The 21,143-nt window shown below is 51.4% G+C and overlaps 1 protein-coding gene across 4 annotated transcripts in view; it reads right to left on the minus strand.

Annotated features, from left to right (window-relative positions):
* Positions 1-21,143, minus strand: part of ASTN2 (astrotactin 2) — a 264,246-nt gene that overhangs the window by 181,790 nt on the left and 61,313 nt on the right. For 3 of the 4 annotated variants that reach the window (XM_048965614.1, XM_048965611.1, XM_048965613.1), the window contains exons 4-5: positions 13,497-13,646; positions 8,026-8,133 (exon numbers count right to left, since the gene is read on the minus strand). In XM_048965614.1, the coding sequence (XP_048821571.1) occupies positions 8,026-8,133; positions 13,497-13,646 (258 nt within the window). Of the gene's footprint in view, positions 1-8,025; positions 8,134-8,376; positions 8,528-13,496; positions 13,647-21,143 lie in introns of those variants that run through there. The other variant, XM_048965615.1, reaches the window with a different exon arrangement.

Genomic DNA, 21,143 nt, shown 5'->3' on the forward strand with positions numbered 1-21,143 from the left:
CCATGAGCATGAGCTTGGCTGCCCAAGGGGAGAACCACTGCTGCAGTTCTCTTCCAGCTGCCTTCCCAGCTCCTCCCCCCCTCCCTTGTTTCCATCACAGCGCTGATTACTGACCCCCAGAACTGCCTGCAGTTGGCTTTCACCAACTGAACCAAGGCTATGGGACTTCTGCTCGAGCAGCATTGTGCTTTCCAGCTCAGCTCTTTATTGCTCACAGACAGTTTGCTGCCAGCTGTAAGACAGCCTGATGGAAAAGCAGCTTCTTCCCTCGCTCCTTCAGCAGAAGGACGCTCCTGTTTTCCATCCCACCACTGATGCTCCAGCATAAGCACTCCTGCACTGTGCTCAAACACCCATCTGGAGGTAACCAGCTGAGCGGCAGCCCTCTAGCAACACAAATGTATTCTTAACAACCCACTGCTAACTAAACAAACCTCAACAGGTTCAGCAGGGCTGCGCGCTCCGGCTCGAGATGTGAAACAAAATGAATAATTCCTCCCTTGTCCTGGGGGTGGGATCCAACGCGGCTCAGCGCTGCAGGAGAAGCTGTGCTCGGGCACTTCCCTCCTCCCCCTGTGATCTCTGGGCTTCCAGGAAAGTGTTTAAATTGCAGATTTGCAAACGTGCTTGCACAGAACAGGCTGCTATCAGCCGTCAGCTACAGGAGGTGTGGAAGGGAATGCACAACCTCCCCAGGTGGAAGATGGGACTCAGGAGCTCCTGAAGCCCCCAGTGCACAATCACAGTTTCAGCTTGTGGTCCAAAAAGCCCACGATGACGATTGCTGTGCTGTGTCTGGGCACAGCCAAGACCAAGCTTGCTCCCTAGATTCCTAGCAAATTCTTGCTATCCTGAGATGCTCCTTCCTTATTTTTAATTAATCAGCTTTCTGCTGTGCCTTAGGTGGTTTTGGTGGAGCTCAGCCTTGGTTTTAGCCTAACTTGCAGGGGGGAAAGCAATGGGGGCAGCTTCAGGAGCCCAATACCCAGCAGTGCCCACAACCAAAGGGGGACGAACCAGGAGGGTGGGCAGGAGGAATCACATCCTATCAAATGGGGAGAATCAACCTGCCAGGCTGTGCGAGGGAGAGGTAGGAAAGAAAAGGGAACTGTGCTGGTGCTTGCAAAGCACCCCCTCCCCTGAACACTGTGCACCTCCTGCAAGATGAAGATAAATTCAAAGCCACTCTGCAAGCAGCCCCTCCAAACGCACCGTGCCTCCTATGCAATATCATTTGCTCGTGCAGTTAATTACTCACTGCTTTGTACACTTTCCCTTGCTCATCTAATGAACAAGGTGGGGGGGAAAGTACAGCGAAACTCCAGGCTCTTTTCTGTCTGACAGTGGCAGCGCTGCTTAAATCCAAGAAAAGGAGAAAGAAAAAAAAAAGGTAAGCTCAGACCACGTATGGATTTACAAGCAACACAAATATCCCGTGCTCTCCGTAATACGATGTTTCTAAATCAGGCTCATAAATACATACTTGGGAGATTAGTCTATAAAAAAAATAAACTTTAATTACCCCATCTTTATCAGCACACAGCCCTCAGTGTGAGCCACATGTGGGCGTTAAACGCCAAGAGCTTCGCAATCTTCCCCACCCCCCCACGATAACAGCATAATACAGCATGCTTCGAGGCTACTCGAATATTAACATGCATTTCTGCCACCCGAGAAAGGCAAGGATAGGGGAAGCATTGCAAGAGCTGGGACTGCTTAGCAACACACAGCTAAGCTGCACAGCTGCCAGCACGGGCATGCCAAGCTGTGTGCCAGGAGCCACTGCATCCCAGTGCCTGCTGCATCCCAGTGCCTGCTGCAACCTGAGAATCCACTGCATCCCAGCACCCACCACATCCCATCCTGGCAGTGCCAGCAGCAGCCCAGCTGCAGGCACCCGGGCCACAGAGCTCCGTGCACGGTGTGCCCATGCTGTGCGCTGCTTTTTGCACGTCAGACGAGTTCAGCACTCCTAATGATGCTTCTTTATGTTCCAGCAGAGGCTCATTAATACGGTACAACAGCGTTTCCAGGACAGCCTCACACACGGAAACATCTCAAGGTGTTTTACAAGCGGGAGATCATGTTAAATCAAATCAAATACCAATCAAGATTAGCGGCAGTGCTGGCAGGCTGCTCTCAGCATCCAGCACCCCACACTCCAGTCTCATCTCCCTGCCCCCCACCTCTGCCCCACGCTGGGTCCCTCGGGATGCACCTCTTCCCCCAGCCCTCCCTGCAGGGACCGCTCTGCCCCAGCGCCAGCATCCAGCAGGGGATGCACATCACTGCAGCAAGGTTCCCGACCAGTGTCAGCAGCAGATGGGGGAGATCAGATGCATCTGAATTTAGAGAGAATTTCATCTTGCTAAGAACACGCTGAATCACATTAATGCTATTAACACTTATGAATTACCCGCTGGCAATCAGCCAAGTGCAGGAGGCCACAGGAAAAGAAAACCAGGCTTTCAGGTGCAGGGGAGGCAGCAAGGGGAGGTCAAGGCTGGGTGGATGGGGCCAGTGAAATCCTGGGCCCAGGGCTAAGCCTGTACCCCAGCTCCTGCTCACGCCAGCAGTGCTGCAGCTGCTGATGTGCTTCTGGAGCGTTAATGCTCCTGCACTGAATAAACGCATTTGTTTCGTATTTATGCATCTGCTTCGTGTTTATGCAGTTTCCAGCAGCGCTCCCACTTCGCTCTAAAATGCAGAGCCTGCAGCTTGCAGCACTGTGAGCTCATTTCAGCTCTGAGGAGGAGGAGGAATGGGAAAGAGGAGAGCAAAAAGGAGCCCTGCAGGTTGGCACGGACCAGGACAGCAGACGAGAAAGAGAGAGAAAAGAGAGAGGCGGCTCAGGCTGAGGGCTTGCTGGGTCCCAGCAGGGCTCCCCGTGCAGCTCCGTGGGGAAAATTCCTGCAGCCCAGTTTGCTCTTCAGTGCTGCCACTTCTCTTGCATGTCTCAGATCACGGGCAATTAAAGGCAATGAAGTCAGCTTTGCTTTCATGTTCTCTGTGCAGAATCAGTCGAGATAAAATCACATTAAAGAAGCAGTTACATGCATAACGTCAGAGATTGTCTGCACTGGAATTTTCTTTCATGCAAATCAATGGAAACATTTCGCTCAGAATTAAGGTCTCATTTTTGTGCTCTGTTTTGAACTCCAGTCCCAGTTCTACACTATTTGAGCACTAACACAAATCTGAGCGGGAGGCTTCAAGGCAAGGAGGAGGGAGAACAATTTTCAAGCCAGCACCACAAAAACATATTTCCTACAGGAAAAAGGGAAAAATAAAGTAGTCAGTATCTACTCAATAGCTCGCATCGTGTCACAGCCCTGGGAGGATTGCTGACAGTGAGCCGAGCTGGGATCACAGTGCACACGGGGTGATGCTCAGCCAAGCTGGGCTGCTTTAACACCAGGCATGCAAAAAAAAAGCCCCAAACAACCACTCTTCCTTCTCTCTCTATGTCCAAAGGAGACGCACAACACGAATCCCTGCTCTGCAGGAGCTCCCAATGGGTTGGGGCACGGCTGTGCCTCAGTTTCCTCAACGCAGAGCTTTCCCACGCTGCCTTCCAGCACTCTTATTGCTCCGGGAAGGAATACATGTCAGCATGGGCAGAGTGAGAAGCAGCTCGCCGTGTGCCATCCCCTCTGCCCTGCTGGACTACCTGGGGAGCAGAGCCTTGTTACCATGCGGAGGGCGACAGCGCAGCGATTAGTGAAAATTTGTTACCCGCATGCTTGGAACAAAATTAAATTAAAAGCGCTGCTTTGCTGTCAAGATAAGGGCCAAGCTGGGGAGATAATTTTTCACTCTCAAACACTCAATTACCGGCGGAGGCTGCATCAGATACCATCAAAAATAAATAAATAAAGGGAGAGGCCCGTGCTGCCTCCGGGAGCGGCTGTAACTGCGTTATCTGCGGCACAGCCTGCGGAAGTTAAAGAGCCTGCGGCTGCCGTGCACTGCGACCGCTCTAATTGCCGGCACCTCGCTTTGCAGCTGCTTCCTGCATTGGGTCTTCTCCCCAGCACAGCTTCTGGATGCCACTGAGCTGGGAAGAATGAGGGGCTGAGGGTTTATCTGCTGATGCAAGGCATGCCTTGCATGTGTGCCCAGTGTGGAGCTGAGCACGGGGCAGGAGGCACCAAGTGGGGCTGTGCGTGGGGCAGGAGCACCATGTGGGGCTGTGCGTGGGGTGGGGATGCACACCAGTGCTCCAGAGGTAAGGACCTGCACCACAATGTGATACATGTATGATGTCCTCTCTCGGGTGTCTGTCCCTGCAGCCAGCAGCATTGTTCTGCATGCCATAAACCAGCCACATGTGCAAAAGACACCACCTCTGTCCCATCCACCTGCAGCCCCGTCCTTCCTTCCCTGAGAAACCCCCTCTGCAGGAGCTGGGGCACAGCACAAGGCTCAGGACACGCCAATAATTCCTCTCGCTGGTGCAAGCATCAAAAACACGACATGCTTGCTTTATCACCTTCTGTCTCCTGTTTGATCCCTGACAGGGAATCACTGCACCGCGGGCTGCAGTGGCACAGAGCAGGGATGCAGCACACAGAGGCCAGCAGCAGGGTGACACGGTGACACGGTGACACGCTGCCCCACCACCACGGCTCAGCCCCACCGGGGCCAGCACGCACCGAGAGCACTACTCAAATTTCATTCTGCATTTCATTTAGTTCCCCGTGAAATAATAAGTGTCTGCCGCCTCTGGAGACAGGAGAGGATCAAAGCGAAGCTTCCTTGTATGTAACAGACTCCGAATACCTAATATTCGCTTATAAAAGGCCTTGTTTTAAACACCAAATACAGAGGCAGATCAAAGCTCGGCTTCTCATTTCTCTAACAGCCCTCAGAAGACTTTGCCAGCCAGCAAGGCACACACATGCGTGCACACACGCGCCTGACACCAATCCAAGGTGCATAATTGGGCTCTGCTAATTTGTGCTAATTTTCCACAGCATCGTGTGTTATGGAAGCAGTTGGATGCCTTGTTCAGGAAGACCTCACCCAACAGCAACCCACACCACAGTGCACAATGCATCCCACATCCCTGCATCCCGCAATCCCCAAATCCCACATCCCTGCAGCACCAAGGAGCTCTCTGGGGACAGGTAAGCAGCACCCAGCTGACAGCAATGCATAGGAATTCAGTGGGATATTTTCCCTTGCACCAGGCTGCAGCTCAAGGTAAAGTGACCCAGGGCGCTCGTCCCCTCGGGTGGATGCTGGATGCATTTTGCAGTGGGGGTGGATAAGGAGCTGTGCATCATGCAGAAAGGATTTGTGCACTAGGTCCCATTTTCCTGCTTTGCTTTTTGCTGCTAATCTTTTCCTCTCAAACTCAGCAGCAGGACCTGGCTGAACATAACCTGTGCTGCTCTGGAGAAGGGAGGAAGTGAATATGCATCAAAGTCTGATCCCTCCCATGACAGATAGCTGAGGATAGCATCACTGCCAGGCGCTGGGCTCTCCTGGAGACCTCGGTGCTCCTGTATGATGGCCTCAGATGGGGCCCTCCACACACTGCAGCTGCTGCACCTGCTGCAACTCCTTGAGCTGGGAAGGAGCTGGGGTGTTCCCTGCTTCCCCAGGGCTCAGGGGGAAGTAGGGGAGAGGAGGGAGCTCTGGCCATAGGGATGGAGAGATCAGGAGGGCACAGAGCTGCCGAGAACAAAATCACAGAACCATTAAGGTTGGAAAAGACCTGAGATCCCCAAGTCCAAACCCAACCCACCCCACCATGCCCACCAACCCTCAATGCCATATCTCATGGTTCTGGAGCACCTCCAAGGACAGTGACTGCACCACTCCCTGTGCAGCTGTGGCAGTGCATCACTACTCTATCAGAGAAGAAATGTTTCCTAATATCCAACCTGAACCTCCCTTGGCACAAGTTGAGGCCATCACCTCTTGTCCAAACAAACAGTTTGCAGGGAAAAGCCAAAATTGGAGAATCCAAAGGAGTTGGGAATGAGGGACAGCATCTGTCCCTACAGTCAGCCTCAGCACTGCTCCTCTGTGCATTCCCACATTGAAAAGTAAATGTCAATGACTGCTGCTGTGGAGATACCAAGCAGGCTGACAGCTCACACAGCTGCACACTTGCCCTCCTTCAGCATTTACCTATGGGAATGTCCCGCTCATTTACCTTGTCAAGCACACCCCTGGGCCCCATGAAACCTGCAGCTTTTCTTCTGCTGCAGACAAATTAAGCCTACGACCACTTAACCAGCTTGCTTTGGCGCGGCACGAAGTCACAGCCAACCTGCACGGCGCGGAGCAGAAACTTGCCATCACACCGGCTGGGATCAATGATGGCGCTGGTAATTGAGCTCAGATCTGCAAAAGTGAGGAGAGGAATTTCTCTCCTCGGACCCAATAACTATTTGCAGCATCATCAGTGACACACAACCATCACAGAATCGATAGGGGAACATCACTGTACGAATTAACCGCATCTGACCACGCGTCCTTCTCCATTAGAATTATGATCTTGTCCAATTATGGATCTTTCTGAACCTGTAATTATGAGTTTGGTACTGTGACTTCCCACTAAGCTACTGCTTCACTTCCACGAGGGAGAAAGAAGTCAATGAAAGGATAATGGAAAATTCCTTTCAAGGACGCAGTGATGGCAAAATTTAGCTAGACAGGAAGGAAAATACAATGGGGACTTTACTCAAGACAATTCCCTTGTTTAGCCATTACCAAACACAAACAAAGCTGCTTTCTGCAGCATCACTCAATCCCTAACACAGATCTAACAGCCAGCTCTGCCTCCTGAATTCCCTTCTAACTCAGCCATCAAAGCTGCTCAGGTGAACAACTCTGTATTCAAAGGAAAATAAAGCATTCTTCCTGTTTATCTGTTCCCTTCTCCTTGCTGTAAAGGAAGCATAAACAAACAGCTCAAACAAACACACCTCAGATGTCTCTGCAGTAGCTATAGGGGGTTTCAAGAGACTGATGGAGCACTTGGCCCAATGGGAAAGGTGCAGAGGCAGCAGGAAAGCCAGGCTTTATTTGCTTTCCCTTACAACACATCTTTTCCCCTCGCTTGCACCCAATGATCCCCTTCCCAATGAAACAAGAGAGAAAACCCAACTTCAGCAACTTTCCCAAAGTACCCATGGGCTTGCACACAAGCACTGCAGTGTAACTCACAGAACAAAGGACTTGGGAGCATTTCCCACTTGTGCCACCAAATTTCAGCACTGTTTCTGTTGTCACTGTGTGCCACACAACACATTTCTTCCTTGTTTTCAAGAACAGGTATCAAGAAACCATTTTACTCTTAATCCAGCTGCATTAACATTGCAGTGTAACTCCACCTTGACTTCTCTCCTGGCCTTCCATCCAAAGCTCCTTTTAAACCCAGTGGTAATTTCCCGTGGCTCTAAAACACACAGGAAAACATGGAGTCCCCACATTTCAGCAGGAACACACACAATACATTCATGTGTGCACACACTTATTCCAGCATGCAATCATTGAGCTGATCACAGGTGCTGAGGTAATTTCACATTCAAATCAACACGTTGCAAGCATTTATCCCAGTGCCTCATCACTGGAACAAAAGGAGGTGTGTGCTGTGCTGGGTACAGGCACTGCTCTGGTGTGCTGCTCTCTGCTCGAACATGGAAAGCAATCAGAGGGAGCAGGCCCATGGCACAGCTCTGAATCTGCTTCCCAGTGAAGCTTTGTGGAGGAAGCATCCCCAGCATTCCCCATGGGGAAATGGGGCTTGGAAGCAACGACCTGGCCTGCTGAAACAGATAACTGATACCAGAAACCAACAATGAACTTCAACAATATCACTGGGTAAAGCTATCAGCAGCTCCCACACCCCACAGCACCACAGAAACACTGCACCTCAGGATGCTGTCCCTATACAAACTACTATCATCCTTACCTGCAGCCATGCATTACCCAAGGGTGCAGTCAAGCTGCTCAGCCCCTTTTGTCTCTTCTAGCCACCTGCAGCACGAGTGGCTGTTTAATTCTTACCTTTGCTTCGCCTCCTGCTCCGGTACTGCTCGGTGTAAAAGGTGAGCTGGGTTTCATCATCCGCCTCTGAGCCAGAGTTCCCTTTGGCGCGACCAAAGCCGATGCCACCTGAAGTGACAGAGAAGAAAAGATCAGAGATGCACAGAATGATTGTGTCAGAAGGGACCTCAAAGCACCCCCTGCCCCAACCCCCGCAGTGGGCTGGTTGCCCCCCACCAGCTCAGGCTGCCCAGGGCCCCATCCACGACCTTGGGCACCTCCAGGGATGGGGCACCCACAGCTCTGGGCAGCAGTGCCTTGAGGCCTCCAGAGGTGGCCAGGCACTTTGATCACTTGTGATTCTGCCAATACCTAATTGCCCTCACGCCAATGGCAGCATGAGCAAACGCTTACGGCGTGTTTGCTACCACGAGACAACTGCAACGGATATTACAAAGAAAACCTCCGCACTCGAGAGCTGCTCCTCCCAGAGACACCCACACAGTGCAGCACAGTGAATCTCAGGGGCTCACTGCACAGAAAAACCACAGCAGAAATAAAAGAACAGATCCCGCACTTAGGAGCATTCAGGACCCCCCAGTGCAGGGCTGGCTCCCAAGCACTGAGGTCTGCCTGCTCCCTGCACACAGTGGGGACGTGGGAGTCACAGACATCTCTGTGTGCCACCTCCGTGTGACACAGAGGGAAAGACAGATGAGAAGCAGCGCTGGCAGGAGGCCTGAAATCCTAACAAAGTTTCAAGCAAAGAGGCCCCTGGAGGTTGACAGTGGGCCTTTAAACCGCCATTAAAATATTTTACTGTTTTTAAAAAATCCTTTATTCTAGGCAGCAGCGCAGATTGTTGGCAGGGGAACAGAAAACGAAAGTGCTGCCTCCTGCCCTGGGAATTCTCCATCACTGGGATGAGAGGTGGGTGGAAGAGCCTTCAGATCCGGAGCTCCACGGGATGGGCTGGAGCAGGGGCTTGCTGTGCTGTGCTCAGGCCATGCCCAGCAGCACCGAGGGCTGGAGCCAAGCAGTGCCCAGGGTGGGAGGCACTGAGGAGAAACGGGAATGAAGGGCTCTGAGGTGATTCACGCTGCTGTAAATGCTGCCTGGTGTTTGCTGCTTTACTACCAGGTGTGATTTAGGGCCCTTAAGTGTGACCATTAATTACCTGGTGTTACCGAGATATTTCTATTAGGGTCCTAGAAAGCAGCAGGAGGGCATTAATACAGCACAGAGCTGACAACAGCATTGATGCCAGTGGCTGTGGGGCTGGGACCCCATTCACAGCTTTGCCTCCAGACCCCCAAACCCAGAATCTGAGGGTCCCTCCCATCCCACCACACAAGCTGCAAACCGCAGGGCCAGCAGCTAGCAGCCGTGCTGGCACAGCAGCAGGGATGGCTGCAGCAGTGCTGCCTTACTGCATAAAAGGCACGGAGCAAAACCCCACGCTTTTTTGCAGGGCAGAGGGCCAGGTTCAGCTTGGCCCAGCCTCGTGCCAGCCCACATCCTGGCCCCCAGCTGCCCCGTGTTTGCTTGCTGCCCGCGTCTCCGTGATGGATGGTGCTGACATGTTACATTACTCAGGCTGGATGTCTTCGGAGAACTGGTGACAGCGATATTGCATTTTCTGATTACCCAGAACCGTGCAGGATGCCAAAGTACAGGAGGTGGGGACCCAGCGCAGCTCCCCAGCCCGTGGTGGAAACGTCTGCTCCAATCCATCAGGGCAGGGATGCTTTTATCCTGCCCAGCTGCTGCGGGCACTGGGATTCATCTTGGTGATGGTTTTCAGGGCACAGGGATGGAGCAGACCCCGATCACCACCCCAATCCCGAAGCAGAATGAGGTGCTGTGGGTGGAGATAAGGCGGCACAGACACAGCCCCCCTGCAGCAGTACTGCAGCAGCAGAGCTGTGCTGGCGCAGCACAATGCCAGCACCATGGGAGTGCTGCAGCACTGCACTGAAACTTTTAGCAAGTGGGAGCTGACACCACAATTACTTTGCTAAATCCCCCCCCGCCCCCCCCCCCAAAAAAAATAAACCCACAAAACCTACAAGACTGCGATATCTGTTTTAAAGCACAGCAAACAACTCCCAAACCCCACTGCTGGTGTCCCCCCCAGCACCCAGAGATGAAGCCAGCCCCAAAGGACGGCAGAAAGGTGCTCACATTGAGCACTTGCCAGACGTCTCAATAAGGTGCTCTTGCTGATAATCCTGTTTGCAGATTGACAAACTCATTAATCCTCTCAAACAGCCCTCAAACGCTGCTGTGCTGGGCAGCGTGTGCTGATGTGGGTTTTCAGTCTGATGCTCATTTAGGTGGGAGCGACGGAGGGATCCAAAGCAAACACGTCCCATGATCACACAATTAAGGATCCTATCATTAACAGGTACATGCATTGCAGCTCAGCTGGGGTTGGGCAGGCCCTGTAATTTGGGGATTTGGGGTGGCCAAGTGCATGAGCACAGATCCCAGGGCTCCAGATAGTCCCACAAAGCCCACCTGGTGGCTCAGGAAGGTGGCAATGTCCCCACAGCCCCTCTGCTGTGACACGAAGACATCGGGTGGGCAAGAGAGGCAGATTCTCTGGAATTTTGCTTTTAGGACTGCTGTCAGGAGTTGCCAAGACCCCAATCTTTACGGCATGGCAGCACTGCATTCTGCTTCCATCAGGAGAACCCGACAGGAGCAGGATGTGATGCTGTGACCTGGCTGAGGTGAATGCCCTGAGTGAGCCACAAAAAGTGGGATGGGGGCAGAAGGGAGGAGAGCAGCAATGGGGACAGCCTGTCCGAGCTGCAGTTCTGGGGTCTGTAGCTTTTGGTCAATTATGGCACAGAGGTGACCTCTAAAATACATTAAGACACAGCCCTGCTCTACACTAAATCATGCCTCGGATTGAACAGTCCATTAATCACGCATTTATTTTAAAAGAGCAAAGCACCTACAGACCTTTCCCACTTACCAAAGCAGAGGAGAACTGCGTGTGAGCGCAGGAGCTCTTAGCCACCAGCCTCACTCCAGTGCTGCATTTTGGGGACTTGTTACAAACGCAAAGGTGACTTTCACCAACACACCGATGGCCAGGGTGCTTTTAAGCTCCTGCCCCAGGAGAGGGCACCAGACCCCTCTCAGAGTGTACCCACCTCCCCAGGGCCACCTCCAGCCCTCTGTGTTGAGCACCTAGCCCAGCTCCTGGTCCTGGAGTGGCCTTGGGGACAGCCTGGCCCTGGGAGGGGGGGCACGGGGACAAGCAGCATGGCAATGGGCATGCAGCACAGCGTGTTCCCATCCCGGCAAGTGTAGGGCTCCTAGTGCAGCCCCAGCAATGTGGAGCCCACCATCACCTGCAGCCAGGAGCCACCCTCCTGCACCTGCACTCACACCATCCTCCTTCCCTGTATTATTTATAAAGCTTAAATGCACTCCACTCAATAAAAGCGTCTGGGGAGAAAGTTTGTATGAAAAAGGCATTGCACTCAAAGAAGTTATGTGGTACTGTAAATGGAGAAGGTTCGTGCTTTTTTTTCTTTTTTTCTTTTTTTTATAAAAGCACATCTTGGCAAAATATGACCTTCCTCGGAGCTGTTAGAAACACTTAGAGCAGAGTCAGATTTAATGACAAGCAATAGGCAGCAGTTTAAATGCACTTAGTGTGGGGACACGTAGCAAGGAAGAGCTTAGCTGAGATTTGTTTTTCTAGGGCTGAGGTTTGGGACTGTTTGTTTTCTGCTGCTGTTTGGTTCAGGCCTCCCTTCTCGCCGTGCTGCACTCAGGGACCTTTTGGAGCCTTTCTGCAAAGGAGAAAATCCTTTGGCTGCGAGCAGTTCTTGCAGAGAGAGCCCTCCAGCTGTAGGACTCTGATGAGGTTAAGCATTAATTAAATCGAACCACAAGAAAATAATTACACACACGCATCCATCAGGCCAACTTGTCACTACCCAGTAACAAAGTTGGATGCAAACTCCATCAGCAGAACTGTCATGTGGCTGTTAGAGGGAAATAAATGCATCCCAAACGGACAATTTCATTTAGAGGGAGGAAGGAAAAAAAAAAAGAAAAAAAAAAAGAAAAAAAAAAAGGATTGCAAAGGATTAATGAGGCAAAGGGTTTGTGTTTGCAATCGGATGTAAAATGCAAACATCGTAAGTTGTGATATCATCATTTAACCTTAATGCTCGGGAGCGCTCCAACCACTGCAGGGACAATTAAATGTGGGCTGTAAAACCCTCACTCCCAGCACAGAGCAGTGCCCAGGCACGGCCCTCAGGGTGGAGAAGAACAGGAACAGGAGGAAAAGGAGAGCTTGGGACCATGGGGAGCTCTTTGCTGGAGCTGCCTTGGTTTGCATGCTTTTTTACACCATGGGTCTCACTCCAATGTGCCCCTTGGAATCTTCTAGAAGATGTCCAAAAGACCTCCTCCTGTCTTGGAGCTTTGGGGACCTTCTAGAGGACGTTCAGAAGGCCTTCCCCTGCACTAAGGACCTTCTGGAGTACATTCAAGAAGACCTCCTTTTGCTCTGGTGTTCTTGGAGAACACCTGGAGGACATTCAGAAGGCCTCCACTTGCCCTGAGGACCATTCAGAGGATGTCTAGCAGATGTCCTCCCACCATAAGGACCTCCTAGGGATCTTCTAGAGGATTTTCAGAAGGCCTCCTCCTGCCTTTGGGCTGTTAAGAACCTTCTGGAGGATGCTCAGAAGACATCTTTCTGCCTTGGGGACCACCTGGAGTACATTCAAAAAAAGCCTCCTCCTGCCCTAGAGACCATTTGGAGGACGTTCCCCCAACACCCTGTGGCACAAGTGGAGCACAGGTTTTGTAGGAAGGAGCACCAGCTCAGTGTGTTGGGATGGAGGAGACATCCCCCAGGGATGGGTGCTGGGGCAGCTGGCTCATGCTGTGCTCCAGCAGCAGGCATCACGCCTCTTCCCAGGTTCAGCTGAAAGGATTAATACAGCTGTTCTATTAGTGACCAAAAGCCTCTTGCCTACACGTGCTTTAAAGCGAAATAAAACCATAAAATAAACCACAACAACAACAAAAAAAAGAATTTGGAGCAGGAAATCAGGGAAGTTTCAGCAGGCAGTCACTGCGGACCCCAAAGCTTCCCCTCTTGGCCACACTAAAATCCAGCTACACGGATTTGAATAACGACTAGAAAACATACCAAATAATTTAAACCAGTTAAAGAGTCAGAACGTTTTCTTCACACTGAGTGAATAATTTATGGACAGCGCTATAAAGAAAGAAAAAAAAAAGCCCTCTCCAGGCCTGTATCGCAGCAAAACGTATCCAGAATAAAAGATCACATTTCAGACTCATAAATAAATGAAAAACAAACCCAATAGTAAACAGAAAGCACAGTATATCCTGCCCAGCTTCCCACAGAGCGCTGGGCAGACACATCTGCTCACCACCCCAGAAGAAGAGCTCCATCCCCACGCACACACATCCCAGCACCATCCTACCTCGGGGTCGGCTCCGGCGTTTGCGTCTCCCCACAGAAGTGCTGCGCAGCGCGGGCTGGAGCTGCCCGATCTCGATGGGAGTGTTGGTGCGGAAACTCTCCTTGAACTTCTGCATCAGGGACTCCACCGTCTCCTGAGTCACCTCGGGAGCTGCAACGCCAGCAAAGGGAGAGCAGTTAGAAGGGTTTGGAGGGGAAGAGGCGTGAGGAGCAGCGGAAGTGTCTGGGTTTGTTTGGCCAGGGGAACAGGAGACTGCGGTGAGGCATCATGGCATCCTGCAGCCCCTCGTGGCATCCTGCAGCCCTTCATGGCATCCTGCAGCCCTTCGTGGCATCCTGCAGCCCATCATGGCATCCTGCAGCCCATCATAGCATCCTGCAGCCCTTCATGGCATCCTGCAGCCCTTCATGGCATCCTGCAGCCCCTCACAGCATCCTGCAGCCCCTCACAGCATCCTGCAGCCCATCATGGCATCCTGCAGCCCCTCACAGCATCCTGCAGCCCTTCATGGCATCCTGCAGCCCCTCATGACATCCTGCAGCCCATCATAGCATCCTGCAGCCCATCATGGCATCCTGCAGCCCCTCACAGCATCCTGCAGCCCCTCATGACATCCTGCAGTCCCTCACAGGGAGCAAAGGGGCAGTACTGATCTCTGCTCTCTGGTGACAGCAACAGAACCCAACGGGACAGCATGGAGCTGCACCAAGGGAAGATCAGGTGAGGGTTTGCTCTGCCCCATCATCCAATAATGCCAAAAAAATAACTCCAAACAGAACTGTCGTATGAAACCCTTTGCACGCCCACACAGCAGGCAGAAGCAATGAATATGTTTGCAAATGGCAAAGATGAAATTTGGGATCAAAAGGTCTGCCCTCTAGAAGGCCAAAGAGGTCGCCCAGGTTTAATAAATAGCTTGGCCTCTGTCAGCAACTTGAATAAACTCATTAGTGGAGCGTGACCTCTGCCTCCATCAAAAGAGTCCTGGAGCCTCAGATCAGCTCCCGGAGCTCCCCATGCCCACAGCACACCTGTGCCCATTTGGGGCCATAGGGATTCCCTATGCAGCACATGCAGAGATGCACCAGTGCAGAATGGGGAGATGGACATGCAGGATAGGGAGCTTGTAACCCTACACGAGCTTAAATGAGGGGATGGGGAAGGCTCTGAAATCAATGAGGAAGGAGAGCCCTGACCATGCAGTGCCAGCACAAAGAGCCCCCCACTCCTCTCCTCCTCCCCAAGTGCTGAGGGTGGGAGGGGAAGGGAGCAGGAAGGGTGGCAATGCTGATGGGGAAGGCTTCTACCTTACATTCCTGCAGACAGGCAGCAGGGTATCCCAGCACCCACAGCCATGCCCTCCCCATTCCAGGATGCTGAAGAAGGTGCTGAAAATCCACCAGGGCTATTGCATGGGGATAGAGCAGAGCAGAGCAGCTGCTGCTCCCTGTCCATGCAGGAACTCCAGGACCTCAGCCTGCAGGCACATGAGGAGGGTGCTGCATAAATCCAGCAGCTCAGAAAGGAAAGGATCAAAATCACTGCCCAGTGAGTGCTGGAGATAAGAAATATTTCAGGAGTGCTCTGGAGAGAGGGCAGCATCAGGGACCATGCACACTGCATGCTGCAACTATTCAGCACCAGATCCCCCCAGACATCACAAATCAGAGTCCCCCAACACCCTTCAATGGGAGAGCTTTCAAATTCAAGATTTAGGGCAAGCAACATACGACTCTGCAGTGCAGGATCCCCCTCAGACGTCATCATTGGGGAATTCAAGAGCATGGAAGGGTCTCACAGGAGCACAGTGCCATGCTGAGAGCACTGCCCATCACCTCTTATGGGGCTGCACAGGGACAGAGGAGCCCATGATCTCATAGAATCATATAAGCATAGAATTATTTGAGTTGGAAGGGACCTTTCAAGGTCTTCTGGTCCAACTCCCTTGCAAAGACCAGGAACACCTACAGTTGACCAAGTGCTCAGAGCCCTGTCCAGCCTGTCCTTGAATGTCTCCAGAGATGGGGCATCCGCCACCTCCCAGGGCAACCTGTGCCAGTGCTTCACTACTCATCATAAAAAACTTTTTCCATCTGATTTAAATATTTTCTCCTTCTAGGAGGCAGGGCTGTGCCTCCCTTCATCCCCCAGCCTGTACTGGTAGTGGGGATTGCCACCAGCCAGCATTTGTTGAACCTCATGAGGCTCTCCTGGGCCCACTGCTGAAGCCTGGCTCCCATGGTGTCCTGCCTAGGTCTCTCAGCAGACACAGGCTTGGCATTCATGTCTACAGGGAGGTTTTGACTGCTCACAAAAGGATGAGAACATCACTGTGATGGAGTAGTGCAAAGCTTCCATCAGAGCAATGCCCCAGGACTACCCTGGGATATTAATGCTAGACACTGCTCTGCTGCTTTCCATTCCCTACTCCATCCTGATCTCACTTCCCATCTTCACCCCCACTGTCCATCCCCATCTCCATCCCCTCCTCACATTGGCAGCATCAGCCCATTGGGAAGCAGCTTTGCCCACAAGCTGACTGCCCTCTCATTGAGCACAGCCTCCCAGATCGCCTTCCCTCCTGCCTTGGTTTCTAAGGTAAAGGAGATGAATTCATCGGAACCATTGAGCTCACATTTTCATCACCACGTGGGGCGTTTCTGAAGCCAAGCAGAGGTGGTGGTGAGATCCACCCCAGCCTTGGCACGGCACCACCACTACCTCCATCTCACCCCAACCCAAAAATGCCTTGGCAGCACAAAGCCACCCCCCCGCCAAGCTCACAGAGGAAACATGAGGCTCCCAACCTCCTCCAATTCGGCTTCCATCCCCATCAGTGATTTGAGGACACAGCTGAAGGTCACCGTACCTTTGTAAAGCACATTACACGTTCCCATTGCACACCTCCTTCCCGTCCACCCCCATATGCTATTTTGAAAGCGATTTGCTCTCCTTATGGCTCCCCTATTCGTTTGCACATCTCCCACAAAACAATTCCACTCAATAGCCTTTATTTCTCCCTTTTTTTTTTTTTTTTTTTTTTTTCTGGCACAAATTGCAGCGGGAAAATATGTTGTTTGGCTTAAAAATCACCAAGAAAAAAAAGCCATCAGCAGAGCAGCACAAGCGACGTGAGGATAGAAACCCTTTGCTACCAGGATGAGAAGTGGAAGAACTCATTTCAGTGTTTGTGGGCCTTACAGCAAACCAGGAGAGCTGCATCTTCCTCATCTCATGCACTGGGGAGACTGCAAGCAGCGCAGTGACTCCTCAGCTCTGTGCAGAGCAGCTCCAGAGCAGCACAGCTGAACGCACCGCGATGCTGCGATCGCAACGTTTCCCAGCAGCACATCAAACTCAATTAGGGATTAAACAGAAACGTCCGGACACAATTAGAAATTGAGTTTGAGGTCTTTTTTGCATCCTCGCTCATTCTGACTTCTGCATGCATTTCTGCTGCTCCTGTGGCCGCGTGTGTGATGCAGTCTCATCTCAGAGCTAACTCCTCTCCAAGAGCAGCTCCTTCCCTCTCACCAATGCCCCCACTATTTCCAGTATAGCCCCCAGTTTGAGAGGTGGTGCTCTCCTGCAGTGCTGACTCTGAAATCCCAACGCACCTTTATGGCCATCATGCACTGTGTAGGTATGTGTCAGACCCCTACAACACTTCAATACTGTCATAATTCCTCTGTGCAAACCAACTCAAGGCTCTGGGCAGCCTGGTCTGGTGGTTGGCAACCCTGCCCATAGCAGGGGGGTTGAAACGAGATGATCATCATGGTCCTTTTAAACCCAGGCCATTCCATGATTTTATGAACTCTCTTGAGTTTCCACACGCTTACTTTAACGGTTTGGGGTCAACCTTTTGGAGACTTCTATTTCACAAAGCATTTAAAAAATCAACCTTCCTATTCTTTCGGGGATAGGCACAAATTTCACAATGCTGGAAGTTCTTTGCATGGTGGAAACCCTGCTTTCTCACCAGCTCTACATAACAGGTGTTTGTTGTTTTCCGAAGCATGAAATAAGCAGCAGTGTTTGTTCTGAAACTGGGATGTGGACTGATTTTCAACAGTGCCACCCTCAAGGTACTGAGCTCCAGGAAGCAGAGAGTTTTACAAGCATAAAATTGGGTAATTATGCCATAGCCCTTGTGATGAAGGTAGGAGATTTGTACAACTGCTCTACACTGATTGGGAAGAAAACACAGCCAGATAGCACAGAGTTTCATTTCAGGGGACCAAGCAGCTCCTGTGATGCACACATCTCCTTTTCCCTAACATACATTAATAGATCATTATATCCACTAATAAATCTCTTGCTATATAAAAATAGATTTTTTATACGTAAAAAAAGAAACCTAATTGTAATTGCAAATTGGAGGGGGAAGGAGGCAGAAGAAGAGATAAAACTTCCACCGAGATGTCTCCTTTGAAGGAAACCGAACAAATGTACTTTCCTCCTTCATATATTCATGAGCTGATGCTTCCCTACCCCACTCCCTACCACCCTCGGCTCCGGGCTCCGAGCCAGCACTGTCCTTATCTGGTATGAGGCAGGAAGGAGTCCTGATACGATCACAAGTTTTCAGCAGTTCAGCAAATGTGGAGAAAAGTCTCTGCCGGACGTTAAAGCAGCCTGAGGAGGGGGGATGTGAGTGGTGATGGGAGCAGTGCTGCTCATCATGGTCCCACAGCAGGCACAGGGGAGAACCCGCAGCCTTTTGGGTTTGGAACCAGCAGTTACCTGCTGCAAAGCTGTGACCCCTACACACGTCTGGAGGTTCACCTCAGTGCTCCTTCTTTGGTAAAGCCAGAACTGGAGGAGCTCGTAGGAGCCTGTGATGCACAGGAGAGAGGCTGACTTCGAAAACACCCCGATTGTAAGAAAAAACGCACCCCCTCCCCAGCACCCAGTGCCCCCACCTTCCTCATCCTCTCTCCAGTCACGGCGCTCAATCACTTGCCAGCTAATTGCCTCCACTCATGTGTGCAAACTAACCGTTTACTGGAAAATGCCACGGAATGTTAATTTCATTTGGAATTGGGTAATTGCAAAGAGCTCCCGTTTTTTTTATTTTTATTATATGAAATGAATAAGCGTGGTATTAATAGCATCACTTCCAGCTCCGACCACAATCGCAGCCCCGTCGACACAGGCTGTGAGTTATTTGTCACCCCTTCCCTTCCCTGCATTTCTTCCTTCTGCCTTTCCTTTCCCTCTGTCACGCTCCTGACTTTCCATTTTGGTAATTAAGATAATGCAGTATAATTATAAACACATTGTGAAAGATCAAAGCTCGTGTGCCATGGTCCAACAGCCCCAGCTCTGCCTGCTATAGAACCACCATCTCAGCCTATCTGACCTCCCCAAGGGCTGCTTCTCCATAGGAAATCCTCAGCTCTTCCTACGGGGCAAAGACTTTTTTCTAGCTCAGCTCTCCTCTGCCACTAACAGAGCATTCATCCCCTTGGCCCATTTCTCCTCCTGATGGAATCACAGCAAAGAAAAGCCCTTGGCAAACAGGATGTTGCCCCTCCAAGCCTGCTCCAGCTCTCTCTGCCCCAGCACTGAAAGATCCAGGCCACCAGGTGCTCTGCTTCCCACATCTCCAGCCTAATAAAACCCTTCACTTACCTATTTTACGAGACACCATAACTTTTTAGCTTATGCAACGAGCAGAGAGAGGAGCAGGAAGATGGGCAGACCCTCAGCAGCAGCTAATACTCCTCAAGTTATAAAATAATTGAAAAGTTAAATAAAAACACTCTGGAGGAAGCTTCCCCATTTGGTGCTAATGGGCGCACGAAGCAGCCCAGGTTAATGTTGCGTAGCAGGAGGGAGAACTGACAGCTCTGAGCACACAGCACTGAACTCCAGCAGCCCTCCTTCCTCCTTCCAGCTCCGTAAATTAATGCAAAACCAAGGGCAAGATGAAGCTCATCCCCAGATGCCCAAGGAAGCCACAAGCTCAGCTCCAGGGCAGGAGGAAGGGGAGTTCTGGGGATCTCAGGTCGTGGGCAGCAGGCATGGGTGGGATATGTGGCATGGCCATGGAAAGCACAGCTGGTAGGAAGGGGACATGGCAACAGAACCAAGGGCTGCCCCAGCAGCTCACCTTCCAAGCCCAGAACCATTGCTGGGGTGAGCACCAGCACACCAAGCACCTGAGCCATGATGTCTGAAGTAGCAGCTGGCAATCCTGCCCTCAGCAGCAGGGTTAGAACTACATGATCTCTGAGGTCCTTTCCAATCCAAACCATTCTATGATTCTGAACACCAAGGTAACTAAGTGCCCACGGCCATGCACTCACATCCTGAGGCTGAGAAACCCCACTGCTCCCACTATGGGAGACACAAACCAAGCAAAGCAATCCCAGGAGCTGCCTGAGAGCCCCCAGCACCGATTGATTTCCATCAGAAATGGGAACACTGCATGTTTTCCTCCCTCCTTGCAGCCCTCTTTCCCTGTTCACTCCAACCTCAGGAGCTGAGGGCAGGTTCTCCCATGCCAACACCACGTTACAGATGGAAGGACAGCACTGGGGACAGATTCCAGCTCCCAGCAATGCAGACACAGCACACCATGGGGCAGACCCAGCCCTAGAAGAAAGCCCTAGAGGGGAGGATGTTCAGGTCTCAAGGACAATAAAAAGCCACCACATTACTTTTTATGTTTCGCATCAGGCAAGGAAAAAAACAATCTTCTTGAAACTTATCCTGGTCAACAACTGGTCTACAACCCAGCTATGCCTTTAATAATGCAGCACGTTATCAAACATTCATAGTTATGCATAAAGTGATGAACAACACGAGCCTGGCATTTATAGAAATATAGTTCCTGATGGCTTGTTTTCCTTGGACAGCCAGAACTTCACAGCTCATCTCCTGCACGCTGGTGATTTCGCCTGGATGAAAAGCACTTTGGACACCTGGGGAATTCAGGGCTCCTGCACACAAAGCTGTCACGGCATCTCCAGCAGCACTGAGGGGCTGAGACAGCCCCATAAAACCAACATAACCCCAAGCTGAAGAGCTGGGGGACCAAAAGTCACCCAAATTTGGCCCCCAAAGGGCCCTTCCCTTTGCACTTGGTAGCCGTGGGTTTGGGGTGTCACAACGCTGTGATACAGATACCATGAAGCCATCATGCCTCTGGGATGCTCAGCAAAGTGTTGGAATATTAAAACACCCCTTTTCCTCTTCCATTCCCCACTGCGCCATCAAGAAGCTGATTTTCCATCTGCTTCTCCCCTCCCCTGTCTCACAAAATCAGTCAGTGGGATAAAGCAACAGCAAAGGCAGGGGTGGAAAAACAACACCGTGTCAGGAATCCCACCCTGGGAGCCTGCTGTCCTTGGGCTGTCCCATCCCTGAGCACACAGGGACACAGTGGGCATGGAACCATCCAGCTCTCCTTGGGGTGAGCCCTGGTGGGAAGAACCCATCTTTGAGGCTGATCCAATCCTAGTGAAGGAGTGATCAGAACAACCTGGAACTCCAGCCTGGCAGCCATCCTTAGGGTTCAAAAGGCAATTAATACATTAATTACGACTATGTTTATCTCTCTGGAAAGCAAAGCTTTTCCCTGTCAGCTACATGCATTTTTGAATTAGCATTAAGATACAGCTGGCATCACTAATAAGC

This window comes from Lagopus muta, chromosome 19 (assembly GCF_023343835.1).
Source record: "Lagopus muta isolate bLagMut1 chromosome 19, bLagMut1 primary, whole genome shotgun sequence".
Taxonomy (NCBI): domain Eukaryota; kingdom Metazoa; phylum Chordata; class Aves; order Galliformes; family Phasianidae; genus Lagopus; species Lagopus muta.